The following is a 22,919-nucleotide window of genomic DNA, read 5'->3' on the forward strand; positions in this document are numbered from 1 at the left end:
GCGCGGCTGCGGCTCAGTCCCGGCTGGGGCTGCCTGCCGAGCTGCGGGAGCGTTCCGAGGTGCGAGCAGCGCGTCCCGCTGAGGGCGGACACGCACCGAGCCCTCGCTGCTGCACCGGGACCGGGCCGGAGCGGGCCCGCGCCGCCCCGCCTCAGCCGCGCGCCGGGCCCGCCCTTCTCCGCCCATTGGCTGGCGGCCGGGGGCGGGGCGGGGCGCGGCGGGGGCGGGGCTGCCGTCAGCTGTTCGCGGCGCGCCCGCCGGCGCCGGCCGCAGTTTGGCGGTGCGGAGGCTGCAGCGGAGGCGGCTCCTCCCGGGACGCCCCGTCCCCGAGGGACGCCCGTCCCGCTTCTCGGTGAGTGCCCAGGAAGCGCCCTCGCCACTGGGGGCCGGTCGCTCTGTGCCAGGTCGCCGTTGAGGGCGGTGCCGAGGCCGGGCGCGATCGTGACAGAGAAGGGGGTTCGCCTCGGGGCTGCCCCGGCCCGGCCGGTCCAGCCCGGAGTCCCGCGCCTGCTGGGGAGCGGGAAGAAAGAGGGAGGGTGCGGGCGAGGAATGAGCTCGGTGGGCGCTGAGAAAGCAGCTGATTCGCTGATGTAGGCGATGGCTGATTCCACAGCCAGCGCTGCCCCTCCCGGGCCGCCCCGCCGAGCTCGGGAGTCTCATCCCACGGCGCTGCCCGGAGAAGCCGCGTTAAACCTCTTGGCCGGGGGCGCATCTACGGGGCTAGAGTCCGGGCGGGGAGGAGTTAAAGGCGGCCAGCGGTGGCGAAGCGAGGCCGGCCAGCTTTGTTTTGGGACGCTGGCACGCACGTGTGCGCTGAGCCCTCCCTCCGCTCCCGGCCCGCCGCCTGTCAGCGCGGGCGTGCGGCTGCCCCGGGCCGCGGCTGTCGCCGCTGGCGTGTGCGAGGAAGTGCCGTGGGCAGGACGCGGCTCCGGAGACGCGGGCGCTGCCCGGGCAAAGACCCGTAGCCCGAGCTGTCCGGGGTCTGTGGCTCCCAGCGTGAGCTGCGTTTGGAGGTTGTAGAAGGAGTTCCATTGTAGAATGTACTGCCCTTCGCGCTGCATCGGCATTCTCTGAAAATCTCTGCTAAAGGGTCGAACCGTATTGCACGAGGTCGAGTTAAACTTCTTGCTCTTTAAACCCTCTTTTGTTTGGGGTTTGCTTTGTGCCTTTGCTGCACTTCCCTTGAGGAATGTCCGTGTCCCAGTGAGGCTGACAGATGAGATCTGGCAAACTTTCCTGTAAAGACAAAATACATTCCCGCCTGCTTCTCTGTCAGGTGACTGATCCAGCAGAAAAACTGGCAAGGAGATCATCCATGCCTGCCTCTTGGGGCCCATAACTCCTTTCAGTGTGCTACTTTAAGCCACGGATGAGAATGTTATGAGTGCTCTGCCACTGTTGTCATCCAGCAGAGTTGCATCCGGCTGTAGCGCTGGTACCTGTTCCGCTCTGCAGAAACTTCTTTGGGAGTTGTGGCTCAGTTGAGTGAACTGCTGAGATGCGGCAACTTAAATAGGCGGAGTGCCCCCCAGCCAGAGCCCTGCAGAAACTGTTCTTGCACTGCTTGGTCCTGTTGTCTCTAGCTGGTGTCCGGAGTGCTGCTCACCTGGGGGGAGATGGGAGCACCAAGGGCAGCGCTGAACACATCCTTATAAAATTATTATTAATGTCTCCTTCAGGCCTGAAATTCCTCTTGCTAGTCTTCCATTCTGTTAAATGCTTCGCAAACCAGAGCAAAGGAAGAGACATGAAGAGTTGAATTTCACTGCCTTGTTTGGAACTGGGTGGAAATCCTGGAGATGGATCTCTTAGGAGTCTGTCTTCCAATTGGGTTAGATGCACAGGTAACAGTAAAGGGACTCATGGCATTTTTGGTAATACTGCTTCTACTTGCTTTATGTTTGCAAAGAGCTCTGAGATAGTGATTTAGGGTTCATGGGGGTTTTTCCCCTCTACCATCTTTGTTCATCTTTGTGCTGTAACAGAGCTCAGGAGTGTTTACTGTGGCAACTACAGAAATCCTGCTTTAAACATTGACACCAGCCATGTTTTTCTTTAGTAGTAGGATGAACCATTGCACTAACAGCACATGTAGGCTTGAGGGTAAGAGGGATAAGGAAGTGACTACATTGCCAAGTTTGGGACATGTCTTAGGTTGAGCTGAGGGGAGAAATGAGAAGTTGAAAGGAAAGTTGGCCCTCGTAGGGAGAAGTAATGGAGAGCTTCACAGACGTGGCTTTGACAACTCTTAAGTTTTGCAACCACTTGGGTTTCTTAAAAATCTGGCCTTGCAGCCTTATGATTACAAGAGGTTTTCTTTATCGATAAGAAATAGGTGGGAAAAAGCGAATGGGATGTACCATAAAGTTCAAGTATAGCAGGCCAAAACAAAGCAGACCCCAAAGAAGCTGAGTGGCCATGGGGCTATGAGAAGAATCTGGGTTGCTTTTTGAAATGTCTTTTCAGTTTCTATGTGCTGAGGTTGGGGGTTGGCTCTCTACTTGTGAGCAGGTGTGGAATTGGAGCTGTGGACTTACATGCGTGTGAACTTTGTCTCTCTCTGGCCCAGCACCTGAGGACTTTCTGCAAAGCCTTAACCTTCACCACAGTCGCTCACCTCTCCTGTCCATGCAGATGGGCAGCACTGGGAAGTGGGGAAGAGGGAAAGTGTGGTAAAATCGGTTGTGTTTTACTGTTGGAGCAGAAGGCATACTCTTCTGGACAACATTCTTGCTGTGTCTTAGCTGTTTCCTCAAATGTCCCTTTATTGCAGGAGCGATGGATCGCCCCAGCTACCTGGAAGAGGACTATTCTAGCCTGGATGGGCTGGACGATGACGTGTTTCACTCTGATGACTTTGGACTTGCAGGTCAGCCTGGTGAGATGACTGCAACTGGCTTTTTCACACAGAACCAGTCCTACAGCTGCCTTCTGGGGAGGTTTCAACTATTCCCCCTCACACACTGCTGTGGTCCCGGTATCAGGCATCCTGAGCAGCAGGACAAGGCAACTCAAACACTCAGCCCATCCTCTTCCAGTCAGGATGTTATGTTGCCTTGTGGAGTCACTGAAGAGCCACGGAGACTCTTCTATGGTAAGAGCACTCCAGTGTCACTAGCTTTGCAGCAAAGAAACTGTCCCTTTAGCACTTCCCCAATCAAACAAGGTCTCTTTCATTAGGGTGTTTTATTAAAGGACTGAAATTATTTTGCTTTAGTCCTACTCCCTCAAGAAAGACAACCTGTATTTTCTTACCCTTGCTTGTCCACTGCAGGAACCAAACACCTGCTCATTGCTTCTGCTGTCTTTGATATTCCCTCTTTCTCTCTCTGGCTTTATTCTGCCACTTTTGATTTTACTGCTAGATGTCGAAATGTTCGCCGTACTTCATATCCTACAATTTGCCTACATTTTTAACTACCAATGGTCTGTCTCATCCACATAGAAGGAAGTGGAAATTCCTAGGAGTTTTCAGTGGAGAGAAGAAGATGCAAAAAGTTACAGGTTTTAGGCTCTTCACTGGAGTTAAAGTTTCTGAATAAGTAGCATGTCCATCCAGTGTTTTACTAGTAACTGATGGGTCACCACTCAGCTTTGTGTATCCAATTCAGCTTTAATTCAAATCACTAAAATCACTAAATGACAGAAAACTGAGAAAAAACTGACAAAAAAGATACTTCTGCCTTTTGTAGAAGGGGGAGACAACTTGAGGCAGAGATCCTGTAAAACTGCAAAACTGTCCTTAAAAAAATCCCAAGCCACAGCACTTGGCTGAGCTGTAAACAAGCAAAAGGAATCAATTTTAAGATCCCGCCACTCATTTGACGATGGGAATCAACACATCAGTGCTCTGTTTAATCCATATAAGTTTATTTGAAAGCTGGGCAAATCTTTTACTGCACTGTGTTACAGCATACAGTCATTCTTTGGCCTTCAAAAACTAGACTTCAAACATCAAAAATGTAGGACTATGTACAGCTCTTTCCTCCATGAAGTGTACTGAGCAGAAAAGATAATCTTTGCACTGGAAGAATGACTCTTGTGCTCTGTTTTGTAGGGAGTGCTGGTTACCGTTTACATGTCCCTCCAGCTGGCTTTGTGTTGGATCCGCAGCTCCAGGAGGACCCTCAGGAAGGTCAGCGGGAAGCACGTGCTGAGGTGCAGATCGCACGGAAGTTGCAGTGCATTGCCGACCAGTTCCACCGGCTCCACATACAGAGGGTAGGGTGTCTCTGCAGGGCAAAGTGGGCTTTACCTGTCCAAGAGTGCTACTCTGAGGACTGGCTCCAACCATCAGCTAAGTGAACTGTTGTTTAAGACAGCAGACTGCCAGCAATGATAAAACGGCAGGAGTGTCCTGATGCATTTTGCTTATGCTAGATTGCTTACTCTTTCTAAAGACTGGCAGGTGGAGGGAAGAGAATATGAGGGAATATGAATATGAGCATTTAGTGCCCGGGAAGGGAGCTCTTCTGTGTTAGCTGCTGCTATTCCAGCTCTTCCTGTTTATCAGCAGTGGGTTTGAGGCTTTTCCCAGGGATGTTCCTCTTGCTTTTTATTACAGCTTTTACTCTTCGCCATTCTCCTCACCACCAGCACCTTCTCTTCTGTGGCACATGTAGCCATCAGTGGCTTATGTCAGCTCATTGCCTTGGAGATAACAAGCCTGGAATCTGTTCTGACACTCCTTGTTGTCTAACGGTAGTTCTATGTAATGTTGTAAAGAATATTTAGATCATACTAGACTTACTAGCAGCTACTAGTAAGACAGTCGTAGCTAGTGTCTCAGACTTGTGACTAACTTCCTCACCACAAAATACACCTGTAAGATGCTATCAGGTCTGAAAAACACACTCCAGATTCTTGGTTTCTTAAAAAAACAAAACAAAAAGAAAAAAAACCCAAAACCTAAACACTGCTGTTCAAAGAAACAAAATAACCATTACCCCCAGAACCCTTGATTCTTTCTTCCTTGCTCTCCTTCCCCTTTGACTAGAGATAAAATGAAAATCTCAGCCCGTAGAGAGATGGTCAGAGGTGGCAGAAGCTTGGCAGTAGACAGCAGTTTGTCCCTTCTATGCAAGCCCAACAAGGAGGGTGTGCATCTGCTTGTATGTGAAGAAATTTTGCTGACTTCAGAAAGGGACAGAAAGTTTATCCTACTCCAAGTGAGTTTGTCCTCTGTTAACTGTGGGATCGTTTGCACCCCTTCTCTAAGGTAAGTGAGGATCTCTGTCCGGGTCAGAGAGTGTGGCTTGTGGCTGGCCAAAATCTTGGTCTCTCTGTGTCACCTGAGAGATGAGGAAATTCTGGGACTACTCATCTCCTAATAGGTGAATGATTAAAGAAGGAAAAGGAAGATTAGCCTGTAGAAATGTAGATGGGGCTATGAATGTCATTTAGCAAACTGCAGGAATAAAGAGCTACCACGAGATTTTTAACGTGTTGTTTGTGGTTGAATGGGGTTTTCCCCGGTGGCGCCTTTTCGCCAGCGTTAGCTGCAGGCCCCGCTCTCTCGCCAGGCTGTCTCTCAGGAAAGGGAAGGTTTAACCAACTTGGCAGAGGAGCCCTGCACCGAACTGGTGGAACTGGTTGTAACTTGACCCCTTTCATCTGGGGGGAGTGTCCCTATCTGATGCCCGTGCCTTGGAAACGCGTCCCGGAGCGCCCCCCGGGCCCGGCCCCAGCAGGGCAGGCGGGGTCGGGCTCCCGGTGCCCGGCCGCGGCTCCCGGTGCCGGCCCGGCCGCGCAGCCCCGGCCGGCGGCCAGCCCGGCGTGTGGAGCCGTAGTAAACAAAGGCGTCCGGCTGTGCTGGGCGGCGCGGCGCGGCCCGGCCCCCGGGGCCCGCCAGAGGAGGGGCTCTGCGCTCTTTGTTTGAACTGGAACTGCAACAAGTTGTAAAGGGGACGGGAGCCTTCAGCCATTTAAATTTGAAAACAAAACGGGGAAAAAAATACCAAAACCAAAGCAACTCGAAAACTTAACCCGAGGACAGAGTAGTTCAGCCAGTGGTTATCCACAGCCTGAACCTGGGATAGGCCTTGGCATTTGGATCTGCTGAGGGATTCTTTCTTGTTTGTCAGGAAAACTTGAGTATTGAGCCACATATTGGTGTCCAAAGCACCGATCCCTGTAGAGTGTTTGGTTGTCATGCCCAATGCCTTCCCTCCCAGTCCTGCATGCAGGATTTCCTTTGGCTTTTGGCATGAATCCCCCGTTGAGAACCCCTCTGTCCTATGAGCAATGTCTCTGCCCGGCCTGTTGCTGAAGGAGCAGGCGGTCTGCCCCTGGAGACACGAGATCCGTTCTCAGTGTGCTGTGGTTTGGAAGGGGCAGTCTCTGAGGCATGGAAAACCGGGCTGTTGTTTATCTTGCTGTGAAACTAACCCCTGATTTGAAAACCCCATTTCAGCTTGTCTAAAACATTTGGTCAAAACCAACTTTCCAGAGTGGTGTCTTGAATCAGATTTAGAATACCACAAAGTTAGTCACACCAGTGTGGTCTTGTGAAGTCCTGAGAGAGAGCAAGCTTGGTTTTCAACAAGCTGTGTTTTCAGAGCCTACAAAACATTTATCTGTGAACCTGTGAAAAGAAAATGTGTGTGCCCTTTCAGTGGAAGTTAGGAAAGGCTTTTAGCATTGGAATGGTGCATCCAGCTAGCTCAAGAACTGCCTTGCCATAGCTCTTGACTTCTGTGAGACTCTCCAGCAGTTCAGGTATTGCCTCCATTCTGCTGCTGCAGCAGCAGCAAGGCTGTGTTGACACAAAGGGTGCTGGTTAATGTACATCCCTGACTGAGAGAGAAACTGAGCAGGCAATTGCTGCTGAGGCTGACATCACTGAGTTGTCATTGGACTCTGATGCATGCATGGTCTAACTCTATCCTACACTTGGAGCCCTGGAGAGTCATTGTTATCTCTTCTCTGGGCTTCTGGAGCTAAATGGTATTTATTCTGTGGCTCTTGGCTATACAAAAGATTTTTGGGTATGCATCTAGCAAGAATAAGAAAATTGGCCGCACCTATGCTTGCTTTTGGCATGAAAATCACTTTCAGAGTTTCATTTCCTATTAATATGTTAAACAGAAAACAGTAATATAAAACCTGGCTATTTCATCCTTAGAACAGTGCTAGAGCAATAACACAACATTCCCTAGAACTCCATGTCTTTCATCTCCTCAAGATGCTGAATTTCTTGTAAGAAGACTTGACTGATGTTCTGTGTTCCTAAATAGCAGAGCCTGCTACAGGTTGATTGCAAGGGCTCTTGCAGAATGACTTGTGAGACCCATATAGATGGGTTTTTTTGAGTTCTTTACTGTCTCTTACTTGATTGAGGCTGTGTAGCTTCTAGCAGACTTCCCTGTTTTATTTTTTTCACCCTGCCCCTGGAAAACAAAGGCAGAGACAAGCCATGCTTTCTGCAAGAGAAGCCAGTACCTGCCACCTCCTCCTTGGTTTGAAGCAAGTGTGTCTTTGCTATGGAATCGGTGAACTGCTGCTGTAGCTCAGCCTGTGGCTGAACTTCAAGAGCATGTTCTGACATTGTGGAGAACAGAGCTGAGCTTATGGGTTGGTTGGCTGGGATATGTTTCCCACACCCCACATGTCCAGGCTGTGGCAACAAGTGCTTGGGCTCTGCTTCAGGTCCTGAGTGCACTTGGGTTTCCTTGCCTTGAGGAGGGGCTTTGAGCTGTGCTCAATGGAGAGTGTATTTCATGACATGAGGGGTTGTTAGATGGGGTTGTGTGAGTACACAACCAGGAATGGTGGCAGCAGCAAAGCCGTCCCAGAGGATTAGGGGGTTATCCAGGGATGGGGTGGATGACACTGTATATCAGGATCACACCCCTTCAGTTTGATGGGCTCCAGTGAGGCATTGGAACTCTATAGCTTTTTCCAAATAAAATAACTCTTTTAAGCAGGCTGCAGCTTTGAGGGGACTGCTTTTATCATATTTCTTCTTTGTGGAGATAAGATCACTTCACAGGGGATAAAATTGTCTCTTTAAGAGCCAAGGAGTGGTAGCCTTGAACAGTTCTGGGCTCAGGTCCAAGCAGAGCCACTGACTTGCTGTATGACCTCAGACAAGTCTCTTGACCTCCTTGTGCTTCAGTCAACCCATCTGGAAAGCTCAGTTTAAAAAAAGCTGAGCCTCAATGAGAACCAGATGCTGAATCAGAACTGAGCTTTCTTGAGTAAATAAGTGCATTACAAACAACAACAAAGTCCCTTTCCAACACATCAGGAATCCTGCAGTTGATTTAGATATGCTTACCATGCTCAAAAATCCTCTGTGGATCTAGCTATAGAAAACTTTGTTTCTCTAAATTCCCCAGTTGGTTCAGCAAGTAAGTCTTACCATCACTGCAACAGGGTTCAGCAGCCCATGGAACACAAATGCCTGCATCCACACTGGCTGTGGGCAGACAGCTAGGCATGTACCTGTTTGCCTCAAGCTAATGACACTGAAAATGTCCAGAAGGAAATGTTGTTTTCCTTTGAAAGTGAAACGTGTTATGTTTTGCATACTTCTTCCTGTCTGTCTCTCATAAGAGTTATCAGGGCCTCCTCTGAGACACTTCTACTTATGCAACAGGGAGCCTGCATCGCTTGTCGGAAACTTACAGGCGTGAGAGAATGGGTGCATAGTACTACATGTGCATCATTTATCCCAAACTCCATCAGGTTTTTTGCACTATTAAGGATATTCATGGCATTTTAACAGTTGCTTTTCACATTGGAATTGTTTGCAGAAATCTGTTCTTTATGACCTTACATTTTAGGAAGAATGTTCAGGAATGCTTCCTAATAATAATGCAGAGATTCAGACTGTTCTGCAGCTAAGCCTGTAGCACCAGCAGCTCCATACTTCACTTGCATCTACAGTCTCTCTGAGACCTGGGGTATTTGTTTCTTGAGTAGGTCAGTGTGTTTCAGGATCTTCCCTGCTGCTCTGCACAGCAGTGGGTCACCTCTTCAGCTCTGCTTTCTGTGCGTTGCCCACTGGTGCAGGACTCGAATCTCCAGCTGAGGATGCACAAACGTGGTGAGTGAGAGAGTTCCTGAAGTGAGTGAGCCCAATTTAAAGGGAAGGGAGTAGGGTGGGTGTGAGTTTGGGAAGCCTGAAATGTAAAACAAAGTTCTTTCAGGGCTATGGAACTGGAATCCTACGCTCCATTCTTATGGTCAGTGGAGTAAAAAATTTGATATAAGGAGGTAGAAATAGATTTTTTGCTTAATGTTATTAGATTTTTTCCCCCTTTCTTTTCATTATGACAAATGACAATGAAGGAAGAGGTGGCCTTGGAAGTGTATCTTCCCCATGCATACAAATGACAGAACAACTTGCTGCCCCTTGTTTATCACCTGTTTTGAAATCCTGCTGCCCATGGAGCTGATTACTTGACATGTAGGTTAACAGAAATGTGCTGGACCATTTCACGTCTTGTCTGAAATGGTATTCTCTGGTATGTTAAGAAAAGACACTGAGAACAAGAATGTAATTATGGCACTGTATAAATTCATGTTTCTACTGTATCTTGAATGTTATATGAAGTTCTGGTTTCCTTCATCAAAAATGATGCAGCAGAACTGGAAAAGGTTCAGAGAAGGGCAAGACAGATGATAGAACTTCCATATGAAAAAATGAGCTAAGGACTGCTAAGCCTAAAAAAAGATACAAACCAAGCGGGAAGCAATATTAAACAGAAATCAAAAGTGACATGAAGGAGATGAATAGACTAATTTCTCCCAGTACAAGAACTAGGCAAAATCAAGTCAAACTAGTGGGAGCCAGCTCAAAGTAAATGAGGTCATTTTTCATGGAACAGGTGAAAGATGTGGAGCTCCTTGTCAAGGCATATTGTGCATCCCAGTGCTTTATCTGGGTTCAAGGGGAATTGAGACAAGTTTATGGCCATTGAGGCAGACGTTCAATAAACAGAAACCAGATCTGACTCAGAAAATCCTAAGCTCAAACTAGTTAGATGCTGAAAGAGAGTACTAGTGGAAGCTATTGCATGTACTTGCCCTTAGCTTTCCCTCAGGCAGCCATGTAAGGCTGCTGCTGGAGGCTGGGCTGTACAAACTCTTGATGCAAGCCACATATAATCATTGCGTATCAGTTTAATAAGACCCACAAAACTTCTACATCATCCTAATCTAGCCTCTTCTATGTTTTCAGCTGACAAAAGACAAATATATTACATGTATATTCCTGCTTAAAGTAAGGGATAATGTTAAAAAGCAAAACTTCCTGCCTAGCTCTGATAGTGAAGGTGGGCAGAGGATAAGGGAGCTGGGAGGGAGCAGGGTGGCAGGAGAGCCGTGCAAGCTCTGTGCAACTGTGTGCCATGAATCCTGCTGGACACAGGACTGTCTTGAGGCAGTGGGGCCACAACCTCAAAAGACCAAGATTGCCCAGAATAAAGAGCACAAAACGGCTCTTTGAGACAGTGCAGGTGAATCGTTCTGCAGTATTTCTGACATCAGTGTTCAGTGCTGCTGAACAACCCCTTCAGTCTCCGCAGGTTCTTCTGGATCTCCTCAGCTCTTGCAGCACTGTGACAGTGGTAACATGCTTTCTGCTTGTAGCAGTGTGACAGCTGAGAAATTATTTTTGAATTAAGAAATAATTGTGGTAATGCCCCACTTATTTTTTATTGTGGGAGAGTAGAAAATGCAGGTTATAACTTGACTGAGATCATACAAGGATTGCTGATAGGAACCTAATTGTTCTGCCTCCAGCCCTCCACCTAAGTTGGTTGATCTTATTAAGATAGTGCCATCTCTGAGGGGGATGATGAGATATTTGGACTGATTATTTACAGAAAGGAGTGTACATGTTTGTATTTTACTCGATTAAATTTTATGGTGGAAGGGCAGGAAAGCAAGTGCCCAAATGCAGAGTTCTCTTTTGTTTCAAGCCACTGAGGAGGAATGTCCTGCCAGCCTTTATAGTCTCCGTTTGGATGTTGGGGTTTGTTTGTTTGTTTCTCCTCACTAGCCGCCTGGCCAAATGAAAAGGAATCCTTCCGAGGACCGGACCACGGCAGAAAAAAATAGCGGTCCAAAAACAAGCAGTGAGGCAACTCCTGTTAACCCCAGTTGGGTTTTCCGTGATGGGAGCCAGACCCGAGGGCGCGCTGGCAGCGGGGCCGGAGCCCCCTGGGCCAGCGGAGCCGGCGGTCGGGCGCGGAGGAGCGGGGCGGTGCGTGCGAGGGCCCGGCCGGCCGTGTTTGCGCTCGGCGGCTGTGTTTATATCGCCGGCTAAATTTAGCCTCTGACTCATCGGCGCTGCTGACGAGAGTTTGCGCTGCCCGCAGGCTCCAGCCCTGCACCTGCCCTCCCGCCGCCTCCCCGCGCAGCCGGGCGGCCCCGCGCCCACCCCTGCCCCCCCGCGCCAGGATATTTTTCCTGTAAAATCTTTTAAAGTGTTATTTTAAGCAAACCCCGAGGCAGACTTTTATCACTAGGGGGGGTCTCCGCAGCAGTGAGCAGTTTTGGGAGCGCCTCCCTTCTGCTGGTGAAGCAATGGATGCCAAACACAGGTCAGCGGGTCCCGGGCCTGCGCAGGGCGGGCATGAACACCGGGAGCTGTGGAACAGCCGTGCCCCATCACACGCAGGTTCAGTCAATAAATCCTTAAAAAGGTCAAAAACTCTTGCAGCTGCCAGCTGTGGCTGGGCGGTCTGGGGTGTCCTATCCTGGGTATCTCTTCACGCCCAGAGCATGGGACCGAGCCGTGCCGGACCCCGGGCCGCAGGTATAGAGTGGTATCAGGCACGGTTCTGTGGAAATGCGGGACTTTTATTTACCGTATTTGTGGAAAATAAGCCAGCGTGCCCCTCGGGATGGGGAAGAAGGGGAAGGCCGAGGGCCTGGGAACGCAGTGGCCGGTGGTTGCCCTTCCCAGGTTGCCGTCAGCTGGCTGTTGCCATGGCGGCTGTCTGCTTCCCCTTCCTGCCCGCGCTGGAGAGGAAGGCGCGAGAGGCTGCGTGTTTGTTTTTTAAACGCCGAGAAAGCTCAGAAAGGGCTCACCTGCGCAGCTGCGCCCGCAGCGGCCTTGGGGCAGCAGCCGCCGCTGATTGCTGCTCCGTCCGTGCCCTCTCCCGTGCTTGGGCGGGGCAGCCATGCATTGTTTTGGAGGTCCCCTGCACCCTACGTCCTTTGGCTTTGCCCAGTATTGTCTGTCCTCTCTCCATAAACACACGTGTTGCTCATCTTGTTGCAAAGTCTGATGGAGGCTCATGAGAAAGGAAGCAATACTTGACATGATGCCTCCTTTTACTACAAGTTGAGTCCTGTGTAAGAGTCATTGCAAGACAGAAGGAGGGAGCTTCCCGATTAAGGATTCTCATCCTCTTTATTGTGTTACCATGAGAAGCCATGTGGCTGAGCTCCTCTTTCATTTTTTTCCTCTATTACTGCCTCCTTTTTTTCTCCGCTGGTTCTACACATGCATTATACTTTGGTCATTAGGAATCACAGCTGGAAAGATTTGTATTTGACTTCCAATAGCCTGCATTTCTCTCTCCAGTAGGGGACACCTTCTGTAACCTCTGTTGCCTTGGGGACTGTGACTTTCTAGTCTTTGTAAGCTAAAGCATATTTTGTGGTAGCACAATATGCCTCCAGCCACCTGGCAGCCAAAACAGCCTTCAGCGATGAGTCAGCAACTGCTCCCGGTGTGCAAGTATTTTTGTATTCAGTGAATAAATACAATCCCAACAACTTGTTGCTAATATTTGTGTTAGTCATTAAAGGAAGAATAATATTTTTATGTACACATATGCAATTATTCTTCTTTTGCTCTCACAGCACCATTTAGGTCCATATTAATCCTTCTAGTTAAGATGGGATCAGAATATGACCCTTAATTGTCTGGAAGCTATGAAGCAAAGTCAGAAGCTGCCCATGAGATCAGGAGGGTAGATGGAGTGTACCAGACAGACCCACATACAACATGTGCATATGACAAGCATATTTACTTTTTTAAACAAGGCTGTTAATGGCATGTGTATATCAAGTGTAAAAATGAGTCTTATTAATCTGTTAAACATTCATGCTCATGGATTCAAGGAGCTGTGTCAAAGAGACAGCATTTTCTTTGAAGTGCATCACCTGTCCTGATCTTCCCTTTGATCACCCTGTGCAAGGGCTTGGTAGGAGTACAAAAGGTTTTGACGTCTGGAGTGCTATTTGCCAGATATGTATCTGTATGCTTAGAGTGTGAAACATGTATTAGGAATTAATTGTGGGGAAGGACTAAGTGTCGGGTCAGTCATGTTCCTCTTTTATTTGCTTCCAGTAAAAATCTTGCATGTTTTTTTTTTGTGTTTGTTTACAAGTAGTCTGGTTTTTGGTTCAGCACAGTTCATGGAAGAGGCTTCGCTAATGTACTGTTGCTGCAGAGAATACTTTTCCTGTAAAATGGCCTTTTCTTGTGACTCATTGAAGCATTCATGCTAACATTTCAGACAGACAGTCTCTTAAGGATATCCCCTTTAAAAAGCAGCAGCTGCAATAGGAAATGGTTTTATGTGTTTCCAGCTTTGTGTTGACTTACTGTATTCACAAGTCTACTCTTCTTTAGTTAAAGTTATGTGGAGGGCAAAAGGGGCTTCTTTCCTTCTTGGGAAGGAAGCCTCAAAAGGGTTATTTTGTTGCTCCCACATGGAGGTGACAAAGCGTTCATCCCTGGTATTTTTGTGCAGTAGTGATTCTGAGGATTGAATTATTTTGATAAAGGGCAAATCAACTTTGTGAAGTTTAGGGAAATGATACCAGTATCACAATAGTTATGAATCTTAGAAAAATGTCTCAAAATATATCACATTTAAAAAAATATATATGCCAAGTTCATGGAATCACTGTTCTGGGTTTTCTGTCCATCCTGAAAGGTAAATTATACCACACTAAAAACTCCTCAGTCTTGAAATATTTAAGAATTTTGGTCTTGGCTGAAGCGTATCTGGGGAAAAAGACACAGAAACTTGTGAAAAGGGCATTTTTTAGTTATTTCCATAAATTGTTTACTGCAAATAATGTCTGCCATTCCATTCTGTGGCTCTTGCCCCAAGCTGAATTAGTACCACAGAAAGCAGATCAGCCAGAGTAACTCCAAACCCCATTAGCTAGGCTTGCTGCTGAAGCACACAGTCCCAGGTTGCTCCTCTTCACAGGTCATCATCTTTCTGTTGTCCTCAAACAAGCATCAGTCTGAGTACAGGATGCCATGGATCAGATAGTTTAGGATGACCTGTTAAACAGTAAGGGCAACTTATGGGATTAGTTCTGGCCTTGATCATTGTGCTGCTCTAGTTCACTTTCCAGCGCTGCTGTGGGGACAGGACATCGTGAGTGAGCTGCTCCAGTATGTGGGCCAGTGAAAGTGTGTGTGGGACCACACCACCATGGAAAAAAATGCTGGCTAAATACAGACCTAGGGAAATGCAAGCAAGCCCTAGATCTAGGAATAAAACCTGGAAAGCTGCCCTCAACGTAATGCTTTATTTTCTACTTCAAAGCAAAATGGTGTCAACATTCTTAAAGAAGTTATTCGAGATGGTATGCTTCTTATAAGCAAGGAGAACGAAGGGTAAAATATTTCCTATTCTGCTCTTGCATGGAAATCTCCTTGAGTGTGTTAGGCAAATACATGAAACAGTTTTAATTGGAAGAGGACAAAAATGCTGTACCAAAAAATGACTTCAAGAGGCAGTAATAGCTTGATAAAAACATGGTATCTACATGTCACAGGGACGTTGTGGTTCCCTGTGCAGTTTGAGCAGTTTTAGGAGTGTGGCTGTAGGGAGGGTGCTAAGAATCTCTGGAGTTTGATGAGGAAGGGAAAGCCTGGTCAAACTGAGATGCGAGTAAAAAACCAAAAACTTTGCTTTTGCTTTTTGAGACCAAATTAGTGTTTTTTAAGCCAGTCCTACAGGACAATTTATAAAAGATTGTTCCCCTGTATACCTAGCAATGCCTGTGCAATCAGTAAGGACTGAACCCAGGACTAGTTACTTTGAAAGAAATAATAGCAGGCTCTAGAGCCGCTACTTACAGGTTATGCTACAAAGGCAGTGCTCTTGAAATGTGCCATGGGATCTGTGTGAACTTTTCCAAATCCATTTCTTCTTCTTGTTAATTTTTGAGGGCAAGAATAATGACCCACTGCTAAGATGCAAGATGAACACAGGTTTTCTGGAAGTCTCTTTTGTGTGTGCTTGTGATTCAAATGGCACAGATCTACTCACACTGGAATACGAACATAATTTAATGGCTATCTGGAAGGGCTTTGAAGAGCTGTCTATTGACACATCTCCAATACACCAACTCCAGTTGCAACTCTCTTATTTGTGATTATGTAAAAAATGCCTTGCAACTGTGTTGTTCTGCCCTGTTGGGCTAATCTGAGTTGAAACATCTTGTTCATATAATGTGCTTCAGTGCTCTTTTATGAACTCCTGTGTACTGAGGCAAAGTTGTGGGAAGCCAATCTTCTGTTTCCTCGTCTGCTGGGGATTGGGTAGGGGGGTAGGGGGTGGAGATTTGGGCTGGTTTGTTTTGTTTTCCAGAAATGATCAAGCCTGCTTAGCAAATATGGAATTCTGGATGAGAAAATGAAGACTGACTTCTAATAGAGAGTCGGTTATTGAGGTGAAACAGTATCCCAGACTGGGCAATGTAAGGAGAAACCCACCTGTTTGTACGAGATGCCATTAAAGTGCAGGAAGGTGGGGGTATAATCGGAGCCACTTTTGCAGGGGTGATTACTTATAACAAAAGGAGGAACAGCGTCCCTGTCCCAAAGCTGCATTATGTAGTCTGGTGTCCCCCTGAAACTCAACTCCCATGTTTCTTCCTTGACAATGGGACCTGAAATAACCTCTTGCATTTGGTTTTTTGTGTGTTTTCAAGTATGTTCTTGCTTAAGGTTTAATTGGCTCCAGTCAGTAGGAAAGGGCTCCAAGGCTGATTATTTATGGCTTACTGTCAAAAGTGGCTATAAAAAGGGCAGTATTATCTTGGAGATGCTGGGAAGGAAAATGTGGTGGGGGGAGGGTGGGGGAGTGTGTGTGTGCACGAATGTGTTTTCTTGTACTAGATGAAATCAGAGTTTTGCTGTCTCAGCAGTGTGGTTTAAATTGAAGATTAACCCTTTGACCTTCACGGTGTCAAATCACTTACAGATGGATCACCAGTTATATTTTTTCTTTTTTTTTACTTTAGGGGTGAAGGGGGGCTTTTTTTTTAAAAAAAAAAAGGTTGTTTGTTCATGCAGCTGGGGCTTTTGAAAGGCTCAGAAGCCAATCTGATTAAAAACAGCACTTGGCTAAACTCTGCGAAATCCTACAAGCAAAAAAAAAGTTTAATCCTCTTGTGCACAATGCATAAAGGGTCTGCTCTTTTCTTTTTGTAATGTTAGAGCTACAATTATTTCTGGAGAACTTATCATTTCCCTCTCTCCCCTCATCCCTTGCTGCACCCCCTTGTTATGCTGATGGGATTAAAGTGTCTGCTCTTGAAAAGTGTAACTGAGTTGTTATTGGAAAAGAGAAGTGGTATGTTGCAATTTTAGAAATATAAATAACCTTGCTTTAACTGTTCTTCTCTACAGCATCAGCAGAACAGAAATCAAGTGTGGTGGCAGCTTTTTCTCTTCCTACACAACTTGGCCTTAAACACGGAGGTGAACAGGAACCACACTGGGCAGAGGTGAGCTTCGCCCGCCTGTTTCAGGCCACATCCAGTCTGCAGGGAGCACTGAACAAACACTGGTTCGGGGGCGAGACGTTGCACACCGCCGGCCGGATGTGAGGACTCTGACTTTCGGATACTCGTCTTCAAGTCTGGGTGTTTTCACGGACTCTTCTTTGCTGCTGCCTGCCTCGCGAGGCAGGGAGCTCTTGTCCAACACTGTTGAAGGAAAGCCAGAATGTGGGTGTGTTTGGTAAAGCTTGCTGCTGGCTCCCTGCACCGGTGACCTCTGTGCAAGGGAGGCAGGTATTAGACTGACGGCTTCCTCTGCCCTGTGTAGGAGGGGATGGTAGAGTGCAGGAGTGTCATTTTGGCTGCTAGTTAAAAGTGATGCCTGGGATTGATGACTAAACATACTTGGGGTATCTTTTAGAGCAGAGATGCTCAATTCCTCCACATTTTTAGCAGTGAAAAACATTCAAGTAGCTTGGTTCCATCGGGTTACTTGTTTTATTCATTGGTTACTGTTTATTTCATTGTGCCCTGTGTGAGAGAAAATCACAAAGAAATCTGACCTTTTCGGCCATTCCATTGGGCACCACTTGCAGCGCTCTCACAAGAAAAGCTGTTCTTTGTCATTGCCGTCAATTAAAAAATAAATAAATCAGTAGAACAGGCTGAAAAAGAAACCTTCTTGGGGTTGCTGGTGGCTACTAGCTTCTGCCTGCTTTCAGTTCAGTGTTCTCAGTGCCCATGAGCCAGCAGGAAGCCAAAATCTATGGAATATCACATGTGTCATTCTTCTACAATGCTAATGTATATGTTTTTAGTAGCTTTATGATGGATGTTTATTTTATTTTGGTTTTCTTTTCTCCTACTATATAATGTGGTTGGTCAGGAAGGCTTAGATCCCAGGCATCCGATAATTTTGCTTCAGGATTTGACAGGGAAATTAACTAGCATCTAGTCTGATATGTACACTGTACAAGCAGTCTGTCCGTTACTCTAGTGTGTAGTATTTGGAGGCTGCTGTAAGCATATACTGACTAGCAGCAGTAATGTTATTTCAAGGGAGATCTTCTGTCAGTTTGTATGCACTCAGAGGTTTGTCCGTATGGCCGACACTATTGGACCAGCACAGGGAAACTACCCTACCAAAAAGAAGTAGCCTAAAATATTGATGGCTGCTTCTCTGTAGCCTTAAATATACTTAGTTCAAGACCCAGTGACAGCTAGGGTAAAACATGAACAGAGAAGCAATACAGACCTTATTATTTTTTTCTGAAAATTTTCATATTGCCACTGCACCTTGTTGTAGGTCTCAAATGATACAACCAACTTGAGGAAGAGCTGTCCAGAGAATTGCTCTTCAGTTGTGTTAGAAATGTTCAGCTGCAGGTGTTGAGAAATTCTTGATCCACTCTGAAAAATATTCATTACTGTACGGAAGAGTAGTTTACTTGCACATATGCTTTCCTTCTCCACCCCTCTTTGCATATTTGTCTCTAATTCCTGCTTTCTCTGATATTTGTAATCTCATCATTGCACTGTAGTGTCTGATAACAGTTTGCTGAACAGAGTTAAATTTGGACCTTCTTGCTTTCTCTCAGACCCATTCTCTTTGATTTTCATCCTGCGTCTACTGTGGCAAAATGTACTTTAGCTCCCTGAAAGAGGTTCCCAAGCCTTTTTCACCCTCCTATATTCACAGTCACTCTCTTTAAACATAAGGAGAGAGTTTATGTGAGAAAAGCTTTTTTTCTCCTTTTGTGTTATTTTTCTAGCTAGAGCTAGAGTAATATGTTTGTCCATGATGGTTAATAATTCATATAAATGAATCTCAAGTAATATTTTTGGGGGTGGGTTTATAGAGAGGGAGGGTGGGAGGTTTTTTTTAGGAGGGGGAATTGTTTTTGGTTTTGTATTGTTTCTTTAAGCATGTGCACTACAGAGTTACCCAGAGTGATCTAAGTGATAGCTGTTGCTGACTATGCTGCAGCAGGATGGAAGCTGCTCTCTGCCCACACTGCCAGAGATGAGGCTTTCCATACTTTGCTTTGCACAGTCTGCTTGATGTAAATGCTGGTCATTGGAGAAAGAGGACTTAAATGGTGGGGAAAGCCTGAGGTGTAGTGCAAGCACAGATTGAGTTGGGGACCCCTGAGAAACCAAATATTAAGGAGAAGGCTCTTAAATAAGAAGCTCTTTAAGAGGCAGTAGTGGAAGTGTGGAGGCTCAGGAAGCAATGCAGCAATGATGCCTCCCCTTGTGGCATGGCCTTGGATGTGATGCATGCCTTTCCCTCTGCTTGCCAGGACCCTTTTATCAGGAACAGTCAATGCTACATCATAACCCTGCAAACTACGAAAAATTCAGCAACTGCTTCTGACATTTAAAAATCATTGTGAGCTTTCCCCTTTCCCTCTGCCTTGACTTGATGGTCAAACAGGCTAATAAGGCCTGTCCTCTGGATGCATAAGCTGGAAAGATAAGTCTGGTACTGCCACTTTCTAGGGTTAAGATCTGACCAATTTATCTAGGACAAGACTCTTCTTAACATGGAGAAACAAGTACCTGAAATGGTTCCTCAGTCAGGCTGCTGGCCTCAGTAAAGTCATTTGGCTCAGGGAAAGACACATCTTTGCCAGTCCATATTTCCCACTGCAACAACAGACTTATCAAAATTGGTCATGCCAGGGTCTCAAAACCTCCTTGAACAACAATACTTCATTGGAGACATAGAGCTAATGCTAGACAAAGGCCGACTTCCTGCAATATGTGTGTTGCTTACTGGTGCCAGAGATTTACAACCACTGATAATATATTTTAATTATATTCCATATCTGCGTATCTCAGAGAAAGGAAATATGCTCTGTCAACCCAAAAGTATTACTTTGCTTCTTGTAGATTTGGAGGGGCAGGCTGGTTATTCGCTTAGGGAAAAGCAAATACTTCATACTTAAAGTCTCACCTGCTGGGGGAAATAGTTTCACACCTTTAGCAACAAACACATGGATGCACAGCTCTCATGCATGTGTCACCCATTCTGTGTTTGTAAGGCCCCTTTGAACACCTGCTGAGGAGGTCTTACCCACAGAGTAGCTAGCTACTGCAGCATGGCCAGGGACATACATTGATTATTTGGAGAAATGGTTCCAAAGAGCATGATTTAAATCCTGTGCTGAAGGATTATGCTCAGGTTTTTAGATACTAGTTTGTTCTGGTGTAAGGAATGGGATGCTTTCTCTCTGTGCTGTGAACTAGAGTCTAGCAATTTAGAAAGAAGAGTTGGATTTTTCTCCTAAAACCAATTCCTGTTTTTAATGAGCAGTTCTTAAGAAAAACTTGAGCTGCTGCTCATGGTGCCAGCAGCCTTTAAATATCTTTTTTGCCTTCCCCAGATCTCCAAAATGGCTTCAGAACTCAACTGTCCTTACTTGAGGGATGGAGTTCTTTCCATCCCTTCCCAGCTTCCCACTCTTTTGATTATCTTGTAGCCTGCTCATCCTAGGATCCAGCAAGCCTGGTGCTAGTAGGGAATAGTTAGCTTTATTTTTGTTTCCTGCAATTTTTGAAAGCTGAGCCAGTAATCACAAAGTACTGCCCAGGGATAGCTGCAAACTGCTGCAAATAGAATACAAAAAAGGCAGGAAAGGATGAAATTGCATGGAAAATGCTACTGCTGGATCTGTATCAGGTTGCAGCCCTCTCTCAAGGTGCTGATGATCCCTGGTGGCATTGAATTCCTACATAACTGGTCACATATTTCAGTTTAAATAGGTTGTTACTAAATATTTGTTGGCTAAACTCTTGTTTAGGAGTCCTGAAAGAAACTTCCTTGTCAGCCTTTGTTTTGGAGCTGTGTATCAGCAAGAAAATAGAGGCGAGGAACCCAACCTTTCTTGGTGTAGAAAGTGTGATTGCAAAGACATCTTTCTTTCTACTGGCTGTTTATTTTGTCCCCTCAAGCCTGGATTAAAGGTATAGGCAATGTGTGTATGTGAAGTTACTACAGTCCTCGAGTTGCTCCATAGCAGTCACTGGAGCTGTACCCAAGGTGGAACCTCATTCGGTGTGGCACTTGGCACTCTTCTGGGAAACAGCAGATCCTGACCATTAGTAAACTAGGAAGAAAGGTTGGTTTGTTGGTTTTTTGGTTGGTTTTTTTTTGTTTTTTTTGTTGTTTTTTTTTTTTTTTTTTGTTTTTTTTGGTTTTTTTTGGTTTTTTTAAGAAAAAGCAAAATTACTTGAGGCAGTTATTACAATGTGACCCTATCAACTGTACAATGAATTCCACCCTTCTGCTGCTGGTCCTGACCCATATCTCTGCTGAAGCTGTGGGAATGGTGAGACTGTGACATGCTGAACGGTGTGATATTGAGGGTATTTTTAAAGGGAAAAATAGGGAAAGTACTCAGTGTATGTGCTAGAATCAAACAAGAATGCAGATTTGTGGAGCTCTGGCCTTGTTTTACCAGCAGTATTTACTGTGGGATCATAAATAAAAGAATCATAGAATGCTGGTTCATATTAATGGGAGGTCTGCCCATGAACCAAGCACTGTTGAGTATTAGCATAATTTGACAACAAAGGTTTTTTTAATGTCCTTCAAAAGACTCTGTCTTTCAAACTGGCATTTGTGATCATTTGCAAGAATGCCTACCTGTTGCCTTTGATCATTTTAGGAAGAAGAAATACCTCAAGGAATTGATAAAAGATCCTAGGACAATCTTTTACAGTTCCTAAAGACTTCAGTGGTCTCTGTTTCTTTGGTTTGCATGTGTTCACACAGGTGTTACACCTGTGCTCAGCTCTTCTCCACCAGGAAAAGCAGAAAAGACCAAACACATCAAATGCACTGGAATGTAATTGTGTGGGTGTGCGTGAGTGTGCGTGAGTGTGCGTGAGTGTGTGTGTGTGTGTGTTCTTGAACTGAATGCAGTCTGACATCCCCTACCCCTTCTTTCTTCCATGTGCCTCACCTTCCCCCTTAGCCACAGAAAGGAGGGTCTCTTCCTGCGAATCCCATGCTGGAAGTTGGTTTCTGGGAAGCGAAACCTAATGTCTGTGGGCTGTTTTTTAAAGCCATGTTTCATTTCTGTCTTCAGACTTTTTGCTGCCTTTGGGGAACAAAGGGGTGGGAAGGGTAGATTGTTAAACTGTTCTTAAAATCTGTTATGGAAATTTTGCATGTATAAAGTTATTCTTAAATCTAAAGGAGTCTCCCCAGTTTGTGGACATGGCTGCAGGAGAGCATCATCACAGATTCCTCAACTCAGTTTTAGATGAGACCATCTATACTCAAATCGTCTATACTCCTGAAAGTATAGATGACAAAAGTATTGATGACAAAAGGAGGACGGATGGGTGTGATGGAAGGACAACATTGTCAGTATGTCCTTAAATACATGTCAGAAGTTAGGCTTGTAAAAGGGAAATTTTAAAACAGTCCACAGGATATGTATGTCTGTTTCTACTGGGTGCATTTGAAAATCCTGCCATTAAATTTGATTTTGGGTATGTAGATGTTGGGGTTTTTTAGTTAAAATAATTGTGGCTCTCTTCTGTTCTCTTCCATGGTATGTAGCACAGTCTCCCATGTTTCTAGGTGAAATTCACTGATAAAAATACTGTGAAATGTGGATTCATATTTTCTTCTCCTCCTTCCCCCCCTGCTTCCTGCCTGACTGTTCTTCGGTGGGATATTAAAAAAACAAACAAACAACAAAGTTGTTCAGAGTCCTTCATCTGGAAAACAAAAAGGGTAAGACGAGCTAGAATTTGCAATGTACTTAATAAATTTCCTCTCAGTGGAGGGTTTCCCCATGACTTCTGATTTCCACCAGAATATGATACTGTCCTGCTGCAGACGTAAACCCGATGCTCTCCTGTGAGATTTCTGTCTGGATTAGTCCTGAAGTGCACACACCTTCTTTGCCATGGACTGAGACCCAGTGAGAATGTAGCATTTTGTTTATCCTGGTTGTGTGCCTCCAGGACTCCTGCCTGTACCAATGGTGACTGGGCAGAGCTCCTTTTTTGTATCTGTGCAGTATATTTGCTTTCTGCTTTCTTCTTTGGTGCTTTTTAATACTTTAATACTTGGATTTTTTTTTTCTAATAACTGGTACAATTTTTAATAAAATTGTTAAATTTGTCTGTGTTCCTTGATTTATTTTTTAAGGGGTGGAGGGTGTTTACACAGCTGACCTATG

General features: G+C 45.8%; 1 protein-coding gene across 1 annotated transcript; it reads left to right on the forward strand.

Annotated features, from left to right (window-relative positions):
• Positions 1–277: 277 nt before the first annotated feature.
• BMF (Bcl2 modifying factor) lies at positions 278–18,389 on the forward strand. Its single transcript, XM_058807530.1, has 5 exons — positions 278–352; positions 1,680–1,844; positions 2,774–3,094; positions 4,058–4,221; positions 16,625–18,389. The coding sequence occupies exons 3-5, from the start codon at positions 2,779–2,781 to the stop codon at positions 16,724–16,726; spliced, it is 582 nt and encodes a 193-aa protein (XP_058663513.1). The 5' UTR covers positions 278–352; positions 1,680–1,844; positions 2,774–2,778; the 3' UTR covers positions 16,727–18,389.
• Positions 18,390–22,919: the final 4,530 nt, after the last annotated feature.

The sequence above is a fragment of the Ammospiza caudacuta genome, chromosome 6, assembly GCF_027887145.1.
Source record: "Ammospiza caudacuta isolate bAmmCau1 chromosome 6, bAmmCau1.pri, whole genome shotgun sequence".
In the NCBI taxonomy this organism is placed as follows: Eukaryota; Metazoa; Chordata; class Aves; order Passeriformes; family Passerellidae; genus Ammospiza; species Ammospiza caudacuta.